Here is a 20,262-nt window from a genome sequence, read left to right on the forward strand (position 1 = left end):
GGGTGTCCAGTGTGTGAGTGTTTGTGTCCAGTGTGTTACTGTGTGTGACCTGCACATTTCCTCTATCTGGGGGGTCGAACCCTGGGCCTGTTCCAGTCCCTTCGGACCGCTGAGCAGAAACAAGCCAGGGCACACCTTGGCCTTTGGCTCCGAAGGGTTTATTTGGCGAAATGTGTTCTTAACAGATTACAACAACAACAAGAATAATAAATAACGTTATATATCAAGTATGAACAGGGAAGCAGATGAGAAGGAACAGTGAGGTGTTGTTGTTGTTCATAAAGGCTGTTCCAGTAACTGTTTCAGCCCCTCTGAAACGACAGCGTGAGAGAGGTCGGGGATCAGGGGTGACTGGGGGTGATGAGAAGTGATTAAGGGTGACTGGGGGAGATTGTGGCTGATTGAGGAAGACTCGGGGTGATTAGGACTAACCGGGGAAGATTGGGGGTGATTAGGGGTGACTGGGGGTAAATGGGGTGATTGAGGGTGACTGGGGTGACTGGGGCTGATTGGGCGTGATTGAAGGTGGGTGGTGCTGATTAAGGGAGACTGGGGGTGATAAGGGGTGACTGGGGGTGACAGGGAGTGATTAGGGGTGACGGGGGGAGACTGGTGTTGATTGGGGCTGACTGGGGATGACTGGGGGAGATGGGGATGATTAGGGGTGACTGGGGGTGACGGGGAGTTATTAGGGGTGACTGGTGGTGACAGGGAGTGATTATGGGTGATGAGGGGAGACTGGGGGTGACAGGGAGTGATTATGGTTGATTAGGGGTGACTGGGGGAGACTGGGGGTGACAGGGAGTGATTAGGGGTGACTGGGGGAGACTGGTGTTGATTGGAGCTGACTGGAGGAGACTGGGGGTGACAGGGAGTGATCAGGGGTGATTAGGGGTGACTGGCGGAGACTGGAGGTGACAGGGGGTGATTAGGGGTGATTAGGGGTGACTGGGGGAGACTGGGGGTGATTAGGGGTGACTGGGGGAGACTGGGGGTGATTAGGGGTGACTGGGGAGACTGGAGGTGACAGGGGGTGATTAGGGGTGACTGGGGGAGACTGGGGGTGATTAGGGGTGACTGGGGGAGACTGGAGGTGACAGGGGGTGATTAGGGGTGACTGGGGGAGACTGGGGGAGACTGGGGGTGATTAGGGGTGACTGGGGGAGACTGGAGGTGACAGGGGGTGATTAGGGGTGTCGGGGGGAGACTGGTGTTGATTGGGGCTGACTGGGGGAGATGGGGGTGATCAGGGGTGACTGGGGTCCCCCGGTGCCCCCAGGGCCAGGCGCTACAGGATGTCGCCCGCAGAGGGCAGCACCTCCTCTCTCAGGTACTGGGGCAGGTCGACGGAGGGGCTGTCCAGGTCCAGGCCCAGAAACCGGTCCACGATGGCCCGGCACCTGGGGGGCAGACAGAGACGGGGGGGGTTTGGGGCGCGATGAGGAGATCCACAGTCTCCCGGAGAGAGCCCACCACCTGGGGGCGCCGTTTGACTTGCGGTGACGGGATCGCGCTCTCTCTCTCTTTCAGCCCGCAGCACTGGTGAAATGTTCACAGTGACGTGTCAAAACCCCCAGTGTCGAGTCACAGAGGAAACATGCAGGTCACACACAGACACACCGGACACACACACTCACACAGACACACACCGGACACACACACTCACACAGACACACACTCACAGACACACCAGACACACACTCACACACACACCGGACACACAGACACACTCACAGACACACCAGACACACACTCACAGACACACTGACACACTCACAGACACACACCGGACACATAGACACACTCACAGACACACCAGACACACACTCACACACTCAAACACCAGACACATACTCAAACACAGACACACACTCACACACTCAAACACCAGACACATACTCAAACACAGACACACACTCACAGACACACACTCACACACTCAAACACCAGACACATACTCAAACACAGGCACACACTCACACACTCAAACACCAGACACATACTCAAACACAGACACACACTCACAGACACACACTCACACACTCAAACACCAGACACATACTCAAACACAGGCACACACTCACACACTCAAACACCAGACACATACTCAAACACAGACATACACTCACAGGACACACATACTCAGAAACAGACAGACACACACACTCACACACAGACACACACCAGACACACAGACACACACTCACAGACATACGCACCGGACAGACACACAGACACACACAAAGACACACACTCACTCACAGACACACCAGACACACACACACTCACAGACACACACTCACACACTCAAACACCGGACACATACTCAAACACAGACACACACTCACAGGACACACATACTCAGAAACAGACAGACACACACACTCACACACCAGACACACACACTCACACCAGGGCCAGTTTTAACCCCCCAGCCTGTCTGTAAACCCACGCCGACCCGGGGAGAACATGCAGACTCCACACAGACAGCGCCCCCTGTCTGGTCTTGAGCCCAGAGCCCCGGCGCTGACCCCTGCGATGTGGGCAAGTGCTAAACAGACTGCGGGTGTGTGTGTCAGAGGGGAGCGGGGCGGGGGCGGGGGGGCGCTCTCTGACCTGGCGGCCTGCTCCGTGCTGGACGGGCGATCGACGCGCTCGATGGCCTTGCCCGCTCGGTACAGCTCCGACACCTGGAACACACAGGACAGCCGTCCTCACACACGGAACACCTGCTGGGCTCCTCGGGACAGACACTGTCCTGAGCCTTGTCTTCAACTGACACAGGGGATCACACACACACACAGGGGATCGGGGACACACACACACTGACCTCCACGGCCCTCTGCACCAGTGGGGGTGGCAGTCCTGCCAGCGTGGCGATGTTGGCGGCGTGACTGGACTGGCACACGCCCTCCTTCAGCTGGTAGAAGAACACCAGCTCCTCCCCGTCCAGAGCTGTCTCCAGGGTCTGAGTACAGGACGGCCCTGTTAGTGTCACTGGGGCTGGGTCTGTCGGTGTGTCACTGGGGCTGTCAGTGTGTCACTGGGGCTGTCAGTGTGTCGTCTCCAGGGTCTGAGTACAGGACAGCCCTGTTAGTGTCACTGGGGCTGTCGGTGTGTCGTCTCCAGGGTCTGAGTACAGGACAGCCCTGTTAGTGTCACTGGGGCTGTCAGTGTGTCGTCTCCAGGGTCTGAGTACAGGACAGCCCTGTTACTGCTGGGGCTGGGTCTGTCGGTGTGTCACTGGGGCTGTCACTGTGTCACTGGGGCTGTCAGTGTGTCGTCTCCAGGGTCTGAGTACAGGACAGCCCTGTTAGTGTCACTGGGGCTGTCGGTGTGTCACTGGGGCTGTCGGTGTGTCGTCTCCAGGGTCTGAGTACAGGACGGCCCTGTTAGTGTCACTGGGGCTGTCAGTGTGTCGTCTCCAGGGTCTGAGTACAGGACAGCCCTCTTACTGCTGGGGCTGGGTCTGTCGGTGTGTCACTGGGCTGTCGGTGTGTCACTGGGGCTGTCAGTGTGTCATCTCCAGGGTCTGAGTACAGGACGGCCCTGTTAGTGTCACTAGGGCTGTCAGTGTCGTCTCCAGGGTCTGAGTACAGGACGGCCCTGTTAGTGTCACTGGGGCTGTCGGTGTGTCACTGGGGCTGTCGGTGTGTCACTGGGGTGTCTGGGGTATTACCAGGTACTGCAGCAGGGGGGACTGGGGCAGCAGGCCCATCTGCACCAGGCTGTGGAAGTTGGTGGACAGCAGGACGTGTGGGCAGTGCTGGGGGCCCTTCCTCAGCCAGTGCCGGACGCAGGCGGCCAGCAGGGACACGCCGTCCACCTGTGGGCCGGTCGGACACGGGGGGGGGGGGGGAGAGAGAGTGAGGTACTCTGGGATTAGACAAACAGCCTTCCCCGAATTCAGAAATCTCATCCCAGAGTTCCCACACCTGCCAGCATCCCAAAGGGTCCCAATCCTACTGGGAGAGGGAGGAGGGAACTCCGCTGAACTGGCAGCCCAGTGTGTGATCTCCTGTCCCAGCCTGAGGAACAGACAGTGAGCCTGTCTCTCAATAATAATAATCCAGTGTGTGATCTCCTGTCCCAGCCTGAGGAACAGACAGTGAGCCCGTCTCTCAATAATAATAATACAGTGTGTGATCTCCTGTCCCAGCCTGAGGAACAGACAGGGAGCCTGTCTCTCAATAATAATAATACAGTGTGTGATCTCCTGTCCCAGCCCGAGGAACAGACAGTGAGCCCGTCTCTCAATAATAATAATACAGTGTGTGATCTCCTGTCCCAGCCTGAGGAACAGACAGTGAGCCCGTCTCTCAATAATAATAATACAGTGTGTGATCTCCTGTCCCAGCCTGAGGAACAGTGAGTCTGTCTCTCAATAATAATAATACAGTGTGTGATCTCCTGTCCCAGCCTGAGGAACAGACAGTGAGCCTGTCTCTCAATAATAATAATACAGTGTGTGATCTCCTGTCCCAGCCTGAGGAACAGACAGTGAGCCCGTCTCTCAATAATAATAATACAGTGTGTGATCTCCTGTCCCAGCCTGAGGAACAGACAGTGAGCCCGTCTCTCAATAATAATAATACAGTGTGTGATCTCCTGTCCCAGCCTGAGGAACAGACAATGAGTCTGTCTCTCAATAATAATAATACAGTGTGTGATCTCCTGTCCCAGCCTGAGGAGCAGTGAGCCTGTCTCTCAATAATAATAATAATACAGTGTGTGATCTCCTGTCCCAGCCTGAGGAACAGACAGTGAGCCCGTCTCTCAATAATAATAATACAGTGTGTGATCTCCTGTCCCAGCCTGAGGAACAGACAGGGAGCCTGTCTCTCAATAATAATAATACAGTGTGTGATCTCCTGTCCCAGCCTGAGGAACAGACAGTGAGCCTGTCTCTCAATAATAATAATACAGTGTGTGATCTCCTGTCCCAGCCTGAGGAGCAGTGAGCCTGTCTCCCAGTCATGCTCCATCCGCCTACAGAATATGTCAATATTTTAGGATATGTCTCTGTTGTAAATGTCTGTAGATTTTATTTTACTTCTATTTTTTGTTTCGTTTCACGGGAATTTTTTTATTTTTATTTGCTTTGGCAACACTGATTGTACTCATCGGTCATGCTAATAAAGCCCCTTGAATTGGATTGAATTGAGAGAGAGAGAAGGGGGTCAGGAGGAACAGTGACTCGCTCCCCACCCGATCTTCCTCCTCCTCCTCCTCCTCACCGTGTTGGTCCCTTTCCCGAACTCGTCTATCAGCACCAGGGAGCTGCCTGTGCTGTCGTTCAGAGCCGACGCCATCTGACAGACAGGAGAGAGGGAGACACTCGCTGATCCCCGGACTGGACACTCCAGACAGACAGAGGGGTTCATACAGACTCACTGACCCCCGGACTGGACACTCCAGACAGACAGACAGAGGGGTTCACACAGACTGGACACTCCAGACAGACAGACAGAGGGGTTCACACAGACTGGACACTCCAGACAGACAGACAGAGAGGTTCACACAGACTGGACACTCCAGACAGACAGACAGAGGGGTTCACACAGACTGGACACTCCAGACAGACAGACAGAGGGGTTCACACAGACTGACCCACAGACTGGACACTCCAGACAGAGAGAGGTTCACACAGACTGACCCACAGACTGGACACTCCAGACACTCCAGACAGACAGACAGAGGGGTTCACACAGACTGACCCCCGGACTGGACACTCCAGACAGACAGACAGACAGAGAGGTTCACACAGACTGGACACTCCAGACAGACAGACAGAGGGGTTCACACAGACTGACCCAGAGACTGGACACTCCAGACAGAGAGAGGTTCACACAGACTGACCCACAGACTGGACACTCCAGACAGACAGACAGACAGACAGAGGGGTTCACACAGACTGACCCCCGGACTGGACACTCCAGACAGAGAGAGAGAGGTTCATACAGAGTCACCGACCCACAGAGTGGACACTCCAGACAGACAGAGAGAGAGGTTCATACAGAGTCACTGACCCCCGGACTGGACACAGACCTGGTTGAGGTCGATCATGAAGGTGGACAGCCCCAGGGACACGGACTCCCGGCTGTGCATGCGGGTGTAGATCCCGTCCATCAGCCCGACCTCTGCCCGCGCCGCCGGCACGTTGGAGCCAATCAGGGCCATGAACACGATGAGCCCCACCTGCCGGGGGGGGGGGGGGAGGGGCCGACACCGTCATCCAATCAGAGCGCGGCTGGGTCCGGGGGGACAGGCCTGCTGGGGGTTAGCAGTGTGACCTCACAACAACCCCAGGGTCATGGGGCCACAGGGTCGGGGGTCAGTGGACAGGACAGACCTTTAACAGTACGTGGCCCACTGACAATGGGCTCCAGGGTCATGGGGTCAGGGGTCAGTGGAGGGGACAGACACCTTTAACTGTACCCAGCCTGCTGACCGTGGACTCCAGGGTCAGGTCGTGGGGTCACGGGGTCGGGGGTCAGCGGAGAGGAGAGAGAGCCCGCTGACGGTGGACTCCGGGGTCAGGTCGTGGGGTCGCGGGGTCGGGGGTCAGCGGAGAGGAGAGAGAGCCCGCTGACGGTGGACTCCGGGGTCAGGTCGTGGGGTCACGGGGTCGGGGCTCAGTGGAGAGGATAGAGAGCCCGCTGACGGTGGACTCCGGGGTCAGGTCGTGGGGTCACGGGGTCGGGGGTCAGCAGAGAGGAGAGAGAGCCTGCTGACGGTGGACTCCGGGGTCAGGTCGTGGGGTCACGGGGTCGGGGGTCAGTGGAGAGGATAGAGAGCCCGCTGACGGTGGACTCCGGGGTCAGGTCGTGGGGTCACGGGGTCGGGGGTCAGTGGAGAGGATAGAGAGCCCGCTCACCTGCTTCAGGTAGATGCTCTTCCCGCTGGAGTTGGGCCCGGTGATGAGCTTGACCTTCCCCGCCGCGCCGGCGCTGACGGTGGGGTTCGGGACGAACACAGGGGCGCACAGCTCCACCAGCGGGTGCCTGCGGTTGGGGGGGGGGGCGCAGCACACAGCACACAGGGCCGGTTTCATACGGGGGGGGGTTAGAAAGAGTCAGCGCAGGCGAGTGCACTGCGCTCACAGAACAGAGGAGCTTTTCGGCTCCAGGGGCACCGTCCCCGACGTCGGCCTCCAGTTCCACTCCATGAGAGAGAGAGAGAGACACAATTTCCAGGCGTGCGCAGCGCTACGATCTGCGACTCAGGACGAGGCCTTACTGCTCCAGAACCGAGCAGGCCTGCGAAAAACAGCCCTCCTTTCACCCAGGGCGAGAAATACTGCTCTTGGCTGCCGGACGGTTTCCGCCGACAAAGCCTTTAGCGACGACGCGGCCGCCCCACAGTGCTTTCACAGAGCTCACAGGGCTCGGGGGCTGAACTCGGGGTCGGGATCGAATTGTAGGGTCGCGAGGCCGTTCGCCGAGTTCGCTTTGCTGCCGAGAGGTCATAACGGGTGGGAAAAAAAAGGGACCGAAAACGGGGCGGCGTGGTGGCTCTGGGGCTCAGGATCTGCGCTTGTGGCTGGGAGGTTGCCAGTTCGAATCCCGCGGCCGGCAGGGGGACCCTACTCCGCTGGGCCCTCAAACCGAGACTGCAGTTGCCCTCGAAGGTCCCTGTTGCAGTACCACTCTCCGGCCGCCAGAGGGCCCCCCTGGTACACACCTCTCCTCTCTGGGGAGGCGTACAGAAGGATCACCGGGCCTCATGAAGCCCCTCACGACACCGCCCCCTCCGGCCTCTTTAAACCCTGCAGCACTGGCTCGGACCCTGAGGGCTGCGCTTCTCCGGCGCCGTCCCGGGACACCCGAGGAACCAGCGAGGGGTTTATCCCCCCCGCTGCTGGGGGGAGAGGAGAGAAGACCGCGCCGTTTCGGCCGTGAAACGTTGCGGTTTCTCTCCTCTCTTTGCAGACCTGGCCTGCTGAGCCTGCAGCTCCCCACCCGTACTATCATAGTGACGTTGCTTTATCGGCCCGGTACAATCTCCTGCATGAGGAATGTGTCTTCTCTCAGACCCCAGCCTGCTCTCCATGAGACACACAGACAGGGAGAGAGAAGCTGGGGGTCCGAGCGCAGGGTCAGACATTTATACGGCACCCCTGGAGCAGCTGGGGTGAAGGGCCTCGCTCAGGGGCCCAACGGAGTAGGATTCCTCTGCCGGGTGTGGGATTCGAACCGGCAACCTCCCAGCCCCAGGCGCAGATCCTGAGCCACAGAGCCGCCGCTCCACTCTCACTAGGATACCTTAGGCTTTGCCTCCTTTTTGGCTCCCCTAGTTTTTGACCTGGACCTTGGGTTTCGCTGTTAACTCGGTGTTTCGCGACCCCTAACCCGCAGAGGGTCCGCCCCCTCGCTAACAGCTGCTCGGGGGGGGCCTGCTCTGTCTCGGCGTTACCTGCCCTCCCGGATGTGGATGACGGAGGCCGCGGTCAGCGTGGGCCTGCAGAAGCTGTACTCCCGGGAGACCAAGGCCAGGGCGATGAGGCAGTCCAGCTGGGCGGAGAACTCCATCACCCGGTACAGACACTGCGTCCTCTCCAGCACCTTCGCCTCCAGCTGCGTCACCACTGCGGTCTCCAGGTCTGGGAGAGAGAGGGGCTCACACACACACTGGACTGGACTGGACACTCCAGTACATGAACACTGCACTGAGAGAGAGAGGGGTTCATACAGACACACTGACTGGACACTCCAGTACATGAACACTGCACTGAGAGAGAGAGGGGTTCATACAGACACACTGACTGGACACTCCAGTACATGAACACTGCACTGAGAGAGAGAGGGGTTCACACAGACACACTGACTGGACACTCCAGTACATGAACACTGCACTGACAGAGAGAGGGGTTCATACACACACACTGACTGGACACTCCAGTACATGAACACTGCACTGAGAGAGAGAGGGGTTCATACAGACACCCTGACTGGACACTCCAGTACATGAACACTGCACTGAGAGAGAGAGGGGTTCATACAGACACACTGACTGGACACTCCAGTACATGAACACTGCACTGAGAGAGAGAGGGGTTCATACAGACACTGACTGGACACTCCAGTACATGAACACTGCACTGAGAGAGAGAGGGGTTCATACACACACCCTGACTGGACACTCCAGTACATGAACACTGCACTGAGAGAGAGAGGGGTTCATACAGACACACTGACTGGACACTCCAGTACATGAACACTGCACTGAGAGAGAGAGGGGTTCATACAGACACACTGACTGGACACTCCAGTACATGAACACTGCACTGAGAGAGAGAGAGGGGTTCACACAGACACACTGACTGGACACTCCAGTACATGAACACTGCCCTGAGAGAGAGAGGGGTTCACACAGACACACTGACTGGACACTCCAGTACATGAACACTCCACTGAGAGAGAGAGAGAGGGGGGGTTCATACAGACACACCTCTGATGTCGCAGTGCAGGTCTCCCAGCATGCTGTCCAGCTCCTTGGTGCGCTCACTGCGGTAGTGAAGTCGGTCTCCTGACAGGAACTGAGAGGAAGGGAAGGTGGACAATCACACGTACAGCGGGGAGACAGAGCCCGGACACCGCGCGGGGGGGTAACAGAGAGGGGGCGGCCGGCCGGCGGAGACTCACCATGAAGTCCAGCCCCTGGATGACGAAGTCCTCCTTGTCCGCCATGCTGGGCAGCCGGGGGACGGACAGCAGGAAGCCGATCTGGGAGGAGAAGGAGCGGCAGGAGGGGTCAGCTCGCTCCGCAGAGAGGTGGACAGGGTCCTCACACGGAGAGTGGACAGCAGTGGGTATGTAGATGACACTGCAGTGTGGACAGGTGTGGACAGGGGCCCTGACCAGCGGTATGTAGATGACACTGCAGTGTGGACAGGTGTGGACAGGTGTGGACAGGGGCCCTGACCAGCGGTATGTAGATGACACTGCAGTGTGGACAGGTGTGGACAGGTGTGGACAGGGGCCCTGACCAGCGGTATGTAGATGACACTGCAGGAGGGGATGCGAGGATCCAGGTTCTCCAGCTCCTTGCGAGCGACATCCGTCAGGAAGTCAGACAATCCCATCATCCTCCTCTTCTCTGAGAGAAACAGAGACAGGGAGACAGAGAGAGAGCTCAACACCGCCCCGAGAGAGCTCAACACCGCCCCGAGAGACAGGGAGAGAGCTCAACACCACCCCGAGAGACAGGGAGAGAGCTCAACACTGCCCTGAGAGAGCTCAACACCGCCCTGAGAGACAGGGAGAGGGCTCAACACCGCCCTGAGAGAGCTCAACAGAGAGACATAGACAGCAGCCCGCTGCACACAGACACAGAGTGTCTCTCACTCACTCTCATCAATGGCTGGGTCCACATTGGGTTTGACGGTGACCCGGTTCTCAGTCAGACTGGCCTCGAAATCCACCTGCCGCGGCGACACAGAGACCCCGGTGAGACCCCCTTGCATGCGTGTGCGTGACGTGACGGCGCTCGTCTGTCTGTCCAACACAGGACACACACACACACACTCTCACACACCCTGGACAGGACACCAGTCCATCACAGGGGACACACACACACTCACACACCCTGGACAAGACACCAGTCCATCACAGGACACTCACACACCCTGGGCAGGACACCAGTCCATCACAGGACACACACACACACCCTGGACAGGACACCAGTCCATCACAGGACACACACACACACCCTGGACAGGACACCAGTCCATCACAGGACACACACACACTCACACACCCTGGACAGGACACCAGTCCATCACAGGACACACACACACACACACACTCACACACCCTGGAGAGGACACCAGTCCATCACAGGACACACACACACTCACACACCCTGGACAGGACACCAGCCCCTCACAGGACACACACACACACACACACACACACCCTGGACAGGACACCAGCCCCTCACAGGACACACACACACACACACACACACACACCCTGGACAGGACACCAGTCCATCACAGGCAGAGGATTTCGGTGGAGTTTCGTATACAGGCCGCCCCTGTGGACACAGAGCGGGTCTTTACCACTTTGCTGATGAGGCTGGCGATGTAGTGCAGGTCGTCGCTGAAGGCCCCGGAGATCTCTCGGAACAGCAGGATCGACTGAGGGAGGGCCTGCACGGTGTCTCTGATGCACACCGCGCTGTACACTGTCTGCAGAGAGAGAGGGGGGTTCATGCAGACACACCGCCTGAGTGGACAGCCGCTCGGGAAGGCTCTCTCACCTTATACAGGCACTGCCAGTCGTGGACATTGGTCTGAGAGAGAGTCATCCTGCGGATCAACATCTGCGGGAGACAGAGAGCGAGGGTGAGACAGCTCTGCAGTCTCACTGACCCCCACGCCAACAGGAAGAAGCACTGCAAACATGCTTACAGACGGTATGGTCAGGGTGTCAGAGTGCTGTACACTGTGTGTGTGTGTGTGTGTGTGTGTGTGTGTGTGTGTGTGAGAGTTACCGGGACTCTCCTGATGTTTTTCTGGCAGTCCTGCAGGGTGTCAGAGTGTCATACACTGTCTGTGTGTGTGTGTGTGTGTGTGTGAGAGTTACCGGGACTCTCCTGATGTTTTTCAGGCAGTCCTGCAGGGTGTCAGAGTGTTGAACACTGTGTGTGTGTGTGTGAGAGAGAGAGTGTTACCGGGACTCTCCTGATGTTTTTCAGGCAGTCCTGCAGGGTGTCAGAGTGTCATACACTGTCTGTGTGTGTGTGTGTGTGAGAGAGAGTGTGTTACCGGGATTCTCCTGATGTTTTTCAGGCAGTCCTGCAGGGTGTTCAGCACCTCGTTGTTTCGGGGGGAGCAGAAGAACTGAACCACCTCCTGTCTCTTCATCAGCTCGCCCAGACTGCGAGTCGGGTGCAGCAGCCAGCGCCTGGGACAGAGGGGAGAGAGAGGGTTTAGAGGGGAGGAGAGGGGAGAGGAGAGAGGGTTTAGACAGGAGAGGGGAGAGGAGAGAGGGTTTAGACAGGAGGAGAAGGGAGAGGGAGAGGAGAGGGAGGGTTTAGACAGGAGGAGAGGGGAGAGGGAGAGGAGAGAGAGGGTTTAAAGAGGAGGAGAGGGGAGAGACAGGGTTTAGACAGGAGAGTGGAGAGGAGAGAGGGTTTAGAGAGGAGAGGGGAGAGGGAGAGGGAGAGGAGAGAGGAGAGAGGAGAGAGGAAGAGGGGGGAGAGAGGGTTTAGACAGGAGGAGAGGGGAGAAGGAGAGGAGAGGAGAGAGAGAGGGTTTAGAGAGGAGGAGAGGGGAGAAGGAGAGGAGAGGAGAGAGAGAGGGTTTAGAGAGGAGGAGAGGGGAGAGGGAGAGGAGAGAGGAGAGAGGGGAGAGGTAGAGGGGGAGAGAGAGGGAAAAGAGGGAGAGAGGGGGAATTCAGAGAGGGGGAGAAAGAGGGAGAGGGGGAGACAGGAGAGGAGAAGGGTCAAGCGAGGGAGAGGGAGGGAGGGCGGCGCCTTACCGCAGCAGCCTGGAGCCGAACGGACTCCTGCAGCGGTCCAGGAGCCCTGCGGCAGCGAGACAGCGAGAGGGTCAGGACGGGGGGCCGGGGCGAGCAGCGTCTCTCCGCGGGACAAAATAAAAAGGGATCAAGAGCCGGAAGGTGGCGGCGCAGAGGGAGGGGGAAAGAGGACGAGGAGAGGCACAGGGCCGCGGGCCTTGCGGGGGCGTCAGGGACGGTCGCGCGGTCTCTGTCTCCCTCTGGTGGCGGCTGGGAGTGGCGCGCGAGGAGGCGAGGCGGGGCGCTGCGCGGACTTCCCGGACGGGCCTGGGGCCGAGACGCGAGACGCGAGACTCACCGTACAGGCTGAGGCCCTCCTTCACGCCGGACGCCAGCTTGTACACGGAGGGGTGGAGCTCAGACTTGAAGACCTGCAGGGCGCTGAGGCGGACAGGCAGACGCACAGAGAGAGAGAGAGAGAGAGAGTTTCACGGGCCACCGCCACCCCCTGTGTCTGTCCTGTGATGGACTGGTGTCCTGTCCAGGGTGTGTGAGTGTGTGTGAGTGTCATGTGATGGACTGGTGTCCTGTCCAGGGTGTGTGAGTGAGTGTGAGTGTGAGTGTGTCCTGTGATGGCCTGGTGTCCTGTCCAGTGTGTGTGAGTGTGTGTGTGTCCTGTGATGGACTGGTGTCCTGTCCAGGGTGTGTGAGTGTGTGTATGTGTCCTGTGATGGACTGGTGTCCTGTCCAGGGTGTGTGAGTGTGTGTGTGTGTCCTGTGATGGACTGCTGTCCTGTCCAGGGTGTGTGAGTGTGTGTGTGTGTGTGTCCTGTGATGGCCTGGTGTCCTGTCCAGGGTGTGTGAGTGTGTGTGTGTCCTGTGATGGACTGGTATCCTCTCCAGGGTGTGTGTGTGTGTGTCCTGTGATGGCCTGGTGTCCTGTCCAGGGTGTGTGTGTGTGTGTGTCCTGTGATGGACTGGTGTCCTGTCCAGGGTGTGTGAGTGTGTGTGTGTCCTGTGATGGACTGGTGTCCTGTCCAGGGGTGTGTGAGTGTGTGTGTGTCCTGTGATGGCCTGATGTCCTCTCCAGGGTGTGTGAGTGTGTGTGTCCTGTGATGGACTGGTGTCATGTCCAGGGTGTGTGAGTGTGTGTGTGTCCTGTGATGGACTGTTGTCCTGTCCAGGGTGTGTGAGTGTGTGTGTGTCCTGTGATTGACTGGTGTCCTGTCCAGGGGTGTGTGAGTGTGTGTGTGTCCTGTGATGGCCTGATGTCCTCTCCAGGGTGTGTGAGTGTGTGTGTCCTGTGATGGACTGGTGTCATGTCCAGGGTGTGTGAGTGTGTGTGTGTCCTGTGATGGACTGTTGTCCTGTCCAGGGTGTGTGAGTGTGTGTGTGTCCTGTGATTGACTGGTGTCCTGTCCAGGGGTGTGTGAGTGTGTGTGTGTCCTGTGATGGCCTGGTGTCCTGTCCAGGGTGTGTGAGTGTGTGTGTGTCCTGTGATGGCCTGGTGTCCTGTCCAGGGTGTGTGTGAGTGTCCTGTGATGGACTGGTGTCCTGTCCAGGGTGTGTGTGTGTGTCCTGTGATGGACTGGTGTCCTGTCCAGGGGTGTGTGAGTGTGTGTGTGTCCTGTGATGGCCTGGTGTCCTGTCCAGGGTGTGTGTGTGTGTCCTGTGATGGACTGGTGTCCTGTCCAGGGTGTGTGAGTGTGTGTGTGTGTCCTGTGATGGACTGGTGTCCTGTCCAGGGTGTGTGAGTGTGTGTGTGTGTCCCGTGATGGAGTGGTGTCCTGTCCAGGGTGTGTGAGTGTGGGTGTGTCCTGAGATGGACTGGTGTCCCCTCCAGGGTGTGTGAGTGTGTGTGTCCTGTGATGGACTGGTGTCCTGTCCAGGGTGTGTGAGTGTGTGTGTGTGTCCAGTGATTGACTGGTGTCCTGTCCAGGGTGTGTGAGTGTGTGCCTCACGCTCACCTGTACGTGTCCTTGTCCAGGTAAACCCCGTCGGCCCTGGAAGAGAACGACAGGTGGGAGTTGGCGCGGGCGCGGCCTGCTCTGTTCCTCCCCGGCCAGCTCCGGCCCTCTGCTCCTCCGCGGTCACACAGGAAGCAGGGCGCCCGGGCGACTCTCGCTCCGTGAGACCCCACAGCGGGGGGGGGGGGGCTCAGGCAGGCAGTGGTGAAAGGAGACGGGGGCGAGGGAAAGAGAGCGCAGGAGGAGGAGGAGAGGAGGCGCCCCCAGCGGGGACTCGGCGGCAGGCTTACAGGGAGAACTTGCGCAGGGCCAGGACGGGCACCCCCACGATGCTGTCCTCCAGCTCCACCCCCACTCTCCGCCTCTCCAGCAGCTTGAGGAGCCCCCCGAGGGAGCGCACCTGGGGCCCAGAGAGAGAGGGGGGGTTCAGACTGACACTCCAGTACATGAACACGGGGCGGTGTGGCGGCTCTGGGGCTCAGGATCTGCGCCTGGGGCTGGGAGGTTGCCGGTTCGAATCCCGCGGCCGGCAGAGGAATCCTACTCCGTTGGGCCCCCGAGCAAGGCCCTTAACCCCCAGCTGCTCCAGGGGTGCCGTATAAATGGCCGACCCTGCGCTCTGACCCCCCAGCTTCTCTCTCCCTGTCTGTGTGTCTCCTGGAGAGCAAGCTGGAGTCTGGGAGAGGACACATTCCTCATGCAAGACATTGTATATCTGATCTAATCTTACACTATATTGAAAGGATAAAGACAGGGACCCACCATCTGTGTGCAGTTTAAAGGGAGAGAGGAGCCAAGGTAGGACAGTCTCTCCGTCTCTGTCAGGGAGGCTGGGAGGAAGGATAGATGAGCAGACAGCAGCCTCTGTTTGCTGACCTCAAAACCTGAGAAAGAGACGTTCATTCACTGACTGGACACTCCAGTACATGAACACTGCACTGAGAGAGAGGGGGGTTCATACAGACACACTGACTGGACACTCCAGTACATGAACACTGCACTGAGAGAGAGAGGGGTTCATACAGACACACTGACTGGACACTCCAGTACATGAACACTGCACTGAGAGAGAGAGGGGTTCATACACACACACTGACTGGACACTCCAGGACATGAACACTGACCTGAGAGAGAGAGGGGTTCACACAGACACACTGACTGGACACTCCAGTACATGAACACTGCACTGAGAGAGAGAGGGGTTCACACACACACACTGACTGGACACTCCAGTACATGAACACTGCACTGAGAGAGAGAGGGGTTCATACAGACACACTGACTGGACACTCCAGTACACGAACACTGCCCTGAGAGAGAGAGGGGTTCACACAGACACACTGACTGGACACTCCAGTACATGAACACTGCACTGAGAGAGAGAGGGGTTCATACACACACACTGACTGGACACTCCAGTACATGAACACTGCACTGAGAGAGAGGGGGGTTCACACAGACACACTGACTGGACACTCCAGTACATGAACACTGCACTGAGAGAGAGAGGGGTTCATACAGACACACTGACTGGACACTCCAGTACATGAACACTGCACTGAGAGAGAGAGGGGTTCACACAGACACACTGACTGGACACTCCAGTACATGAACACTGCACTGAGAGAGAGAGGGGTTCATACACACACCCTGACTGGACACTCCAGTACATGAACACTGCACTGAGAGAGAGAGGGGTGGTGACGAGGTGAGAGTGAGTAACAGGGAGGGGCGACTGCAGGCAGAGGGAGTGACCGGGCCCGTCCCCGGGCTGCCCGACAGGCTCCTCTAATCTCTCACCGAAGTCGGTGTTCGGGTACAGCACCACCTCCGGCTTATCTCCCGCACTGTCGCCTGGGACAACCGAGCAGAAACACACAAACACAGGACAGGGGAGGGAGGGAGGGAGAGAAAGTCGGTATCAGAAGCGAAGCTGTCTAGTGTCCAGGCACGGTACATTGTCCCACAGAGAGAGCCCTCGGACGGGGCTGTGGAGAAACCCCACTATCTGCTCTTCCACAGCCAGGAACCCCCTCCCCGCCCCACCCCACTCCGGCCCGGAGAGTCAGGAGGGAGGGCGGCGCGGCGCAGGGGCTGATGGGTCGCGCTGGGGACAGTCAGAGCGTTTCGGGGGCGCGGGAGGGTGTCTGGCCAGGCTGGGGGGGCGGAGGGGTCACCACTCCTGACCGGGCCAGAGAGGGCGTCTGGCACACAGAGTGGTGGACGGGTCGGGAGGAACGCTCCCTAGACGGCGGTACTGGGAACGTCCTCTGGGGCTCCAGCACGGCCAGAAAACGGTCGCTCATGAGTGACCGGGCCCGGGCCGGAGAGCTATCCGTCTCCGAGACCGTCTGTCTCTATCTGTCTGTTACTCCGTCTCTCTCTAACTCTGTATGTTCCTGTGTGTCTCTCTGGGTGAGTCCCTCTCTCTCTGTCTGTCCCTCTGCCTCCTCCCTCACCCAGTCTCCTCAGGAACTCGGCCACGCTGCGGTCCTGCTTGGCGCTGGTGACGATGGCCCTGGGGGTCAGCTCCTGGAGGGCTGGGACAGAGACAGAGGGAGACGGGGGTGATGCAGCTTTATCAAGCACAGGGTCAAGAGGGAGCTGAAGTCTATCCCAGCAAGCAACAGGCACAGGGCAGGGTTCACCCTGGACAGGACACCAGTCCATCACAGGACACACACACACTCACACACCCTGGACAGGACACCAGTCCATCACAGGACACACACACACTCACACACCCTGGACAGGACACCAGTCCATCACAGGACACACTCACACACTCACACACCCTGGACAGGACACCAGTCCATCACAGGACACACACACACACTCACTCACACACCCTGGACAGGATACCAGGCCATCACAGGACACACTCACACTCACACACCCTGGACAGGACACCAGTCCATCACAGGACACACTCACACACACCCTGGACAGGACACCAGTCCATCACAGGACACACTCACACACTCACACACCCTGGACAGGACACCAGTCCATCACAGGACACACACACACTCACACACCCTGGACAGGATACCAGGCCATCACAGGACACACACACACTCACACACCCTGGACAGGACACCAGTCCATCACAGGACACACTCACACACACACCCTGGACAGGACACCAGTCCATCACAGGACACACTCACACTCACACACCCTGGACAGGACACCAGTCCATCACAGGACACACACACACACTCACACACCCTGGACAGGACACCAGTCCATCACAGAACACACACAGACACACTCACACACCCTGGACAGGACACCAGTCCATCACGGGACACAGGGCACACACACTCACACACCCTGGACAGGACAGCAGTCCATCACAGGACACACACACACACTCACACACCCTGGACAGGACACCAGTCCATCACAGGACACAGGGAACACACACTCACACACCCTGGACAGGACACCAGTCCATCACAGGACACACTCACACACACACCCTGGACAGGACACCAGTCCATCACAGGACACACTCACACTCACACACCCTGGACAGGACACCAGTCCATCACAGGACACACACACACACTCACACACCCTGGACAGGACACCAGTCCATCACAGAACACACACAGACACACTCACACACCCTGGACAGGACAGCAGTCCATCACAGGACACACACACACACTCACACACCCTGGACAGGACACCAGTCCATCACAGGACACAGGGAACACACACTCACACACACTGTGAGTCTGTACCAACCCCTTTCTCTCTCTCTCTGACCGTACCTTTGTCCAGCAGCGTCAGGCTGCAGGTGTCCGTGGTGTCGGGCATGTAGTACACAGTGTAGTCCTCGGTGTCGTAGTAAGACAGGCCCAGCTGCCCGTGGTGAAACAGCACGCTGAGATAGAGCTGGGACCACCGGAGAGCACAGCAGTCACAACACAGCGCCTGGACACCTCAGAGTGTGTGTCAGAGTGTCAGAGTGTCAGAGTGACTGTGCGACACTGTCCGTCAGTGACTGAGACAACAAGAGAGCACAGCACAGTCACAGCACAGCGCCTGGACACCGCAGAGTGTGTGTCAGTGTGTCAGAGTGACTGTGTATCACTGTGACAGTGTGTCCGAGTGACTGTGCGACACTGTGCGTCAGTGACTGAGACAACAAGAGAGCACAGCACAGTCACAGCACAGCGCCTGGACACCGCAGAGTGTGTGTCAGTGTGTCAGAGTGTCAGAGTGACTGTGCGACACTGTGCGTCAGTGACTGAGACAACAAGAGAGCACAGCACAGTCACAGCACAGCACCTGGACACCGCAGAGTGTGTGTCACCGTCTCGGTGTCTCACTGTGTCAGTGTGACAATGTCTCTGTATGTCAGTGTGTGACAGTGTCTCGGTGTCCAAACGTCATCAGCTCACTACCCTGTGTGTGAGGTGTGTGAAGAGTGTGTTAGGTGTGTATGGCAGGTGTTAGCATTTATTAAGTGTATCTTGGCATGTGTTATGTGTATATGTGTGTGGCGAGTGTTAGGCATGTGTGTGTTACCTCTGGTGTGTGTGGCGTGTGTTAGGCATGTCTGTGTTACCTCTGGTGTGTGTGGCGTGTGTTAGCCTGCATTAGGCGTGTGTGTGTTACCTCTGGCGTGTGTGGCGTGTTAGGCATGTGTGTGTTACCTCTGGCGTGTGTGGCGCGTTAGGCATGTGTGTGTTACCTCTGGTGTGTGGCGAGTGTTAGGCACGTGTGTGTGTTACCTCTGGCATGTGTGGCGTGTGTTAGCCTGCGTGAGGCGTGTGTGTGTGTGTGTGTGTGTGTGTGTTACCTCTGGCGTGTCCTTCTCTCCTGCTCCTGCTGCTCTCCCAGTAGATCCCAGATCGCTGTCAGCCCCAGGATCCATCCTGCACACACACCACAGACACACACACACCCTAACTAGCACAAGGGACGGCTCTTACACTTCATGTTCCTGCAGAACCGTTTTCTGTGGCAAAACACCAAAACCCTCAGCCCCCCGTCAGAGCTCGGCTTCAAATACTGTCGTGTTCATAATTCAGGAAGAAATATATTCGCAGCCTCCATGCGAGAGCAGGAATAGGCCGTTTCTGATCATTATTCCCTTCTTCAGAAACGTGTCGGAGTTAACGTCCCAGACCTTCTCCATTATAATTTGTTTAATTTTTTTTGACCAAATCGTCATCTCTCTACCTCACGTCGAAACTGTATGTCGTTATTTTCACGCCGTTAAGACTTTCGTCAATCTGAACCCCGTGAGGCAGACGGGCTGCGTAAAGGACTGAAATATTTCAGAAACACGACACCTCTGAAGATACCAGTGACCCGTGTCGGCACTTCTCCGTCTTAAGAGTAAAATTAAAATTCGGAGAAACCTGTTATTTCAGCCGGCGTGAGACGGAAAATGAAAGCTTGTTTGACCGAGGTTGATAACGCGCGGATCAATCCTGCGTTTTTACTCCGGTGCCTTTTCGGACGAGGGGGGAGACAGAGTAACAACAAAAAAAAGTCTGATTTGAGCAAAAACTAAAGAAATGTTTTGCCCGGGGTTACGTCCCCGGGGACCTCACCTTCACACCTCGGGCCTGTCAAACTCCAGCCGCCAAACGCCGCCGTCCGCACCTCGCCCCGGCCTTAACGGTCTCCCCCTTCCCCACCCGGGTTCAGGCCTGCGACTTTCCTGCCGCGCCGTGCCCGCTGCGCGCCCGCCGCCCACCGGCCCCCGCTCGGACTCCGACTGCGCAGGCGGCGCCCCCCCCCAGCGGACTTGCGGTAAGGCCGAGCCTCTCGAGCGGCGGTCGACCCCCTGTAACCGTGGCAACACC

At 57.8% G+C, this 20,262-nt stretch overlaps 1 protein-coding gene across 2 annotated transcripts; it reads right to left on the bottom strand.

Moving 5' to 3' along the window:
* Nucleotides 1-141: 141 nt before the first annotated feature.
* On the bottom strand, nucleotides 142-20,253 carry msh5 (mutS homolog 5). Of its 2 annotated transcripts, none has more exons than XM_069198703.1 (25): nucleotides 20,008-20,253; nucleotides 19,248-19,323; nucleotides 18,214-18,337; nucleotides 16,891-16,971; nucleotides 16,232-16,285; nucleotides 15,194-15,315; nucleotides 14,722-14,831; nucleotides 14,432-14,467; nucleotides 12,823-12,905; nucleotides 12,486-12,531; nucleotides 11,771-11,909; nucleotides 11,263-11,325; nucleotides 11,063-11,191; nucleotides 10,351-10,423; nucleotides 9,989-10,098; nucleotides 9,645-9,725; nucleotides 9,451-9,538; nucleotides 8,416-8,602; nucleotides 6,878-7,004; nucleotides 6,049-6,198; nucleotides 5,238-5,312; nucleotides 3,680-3,826; nucleotides 2,831-2,968; nucleotides 2,617-2,690; nucleotides 142-1,400 (listed from the first exon to the last, which is right to left on the bottom strand). In XM_069198703.1, the coding sequence occupies exons 2-25, from the start codon at nucleotides 19,320-19,322 to the stop codon at nucleotides 1,289-1,291; spliced, it is 2,424 nt and encodes an 807-aa protein (XP_069054804.1). In that variant the 5' UTR covers nucleotide 19,323; nucleotides 20,008-20,253; the 3' UTR covers nucleotides 142-1,288. The 2 variants fall into 2 exon arrangements, with proteins under 2 accessions (XP_069054804.1, XP_069054805.1); XM_069198704.1 differs by lacking the exon at nucleotides 142-1,400 and adding an exon at nucleotides 1,447-1,539.
* Nucleotides 20,254-20,262: the final 9 nt, after the last annotated feature.

The sequence above is a fragment of the Lepisosteus oculatus genome, chromosome 14 (assembly GCF_040954835.1).
Source record: "Lepisosteus oculatus isolate fLepOcu1 chromosome 14, fLepOcu1.hap2, whole genome shotgun sequence".
NCBI classification, from domain to species: Eukaryota; Metazoa; Chordata; class Actinopteri; order Semionotiformes; family Lepisosteidae; genus Lepisosteus; species Lepisosteus oculatus.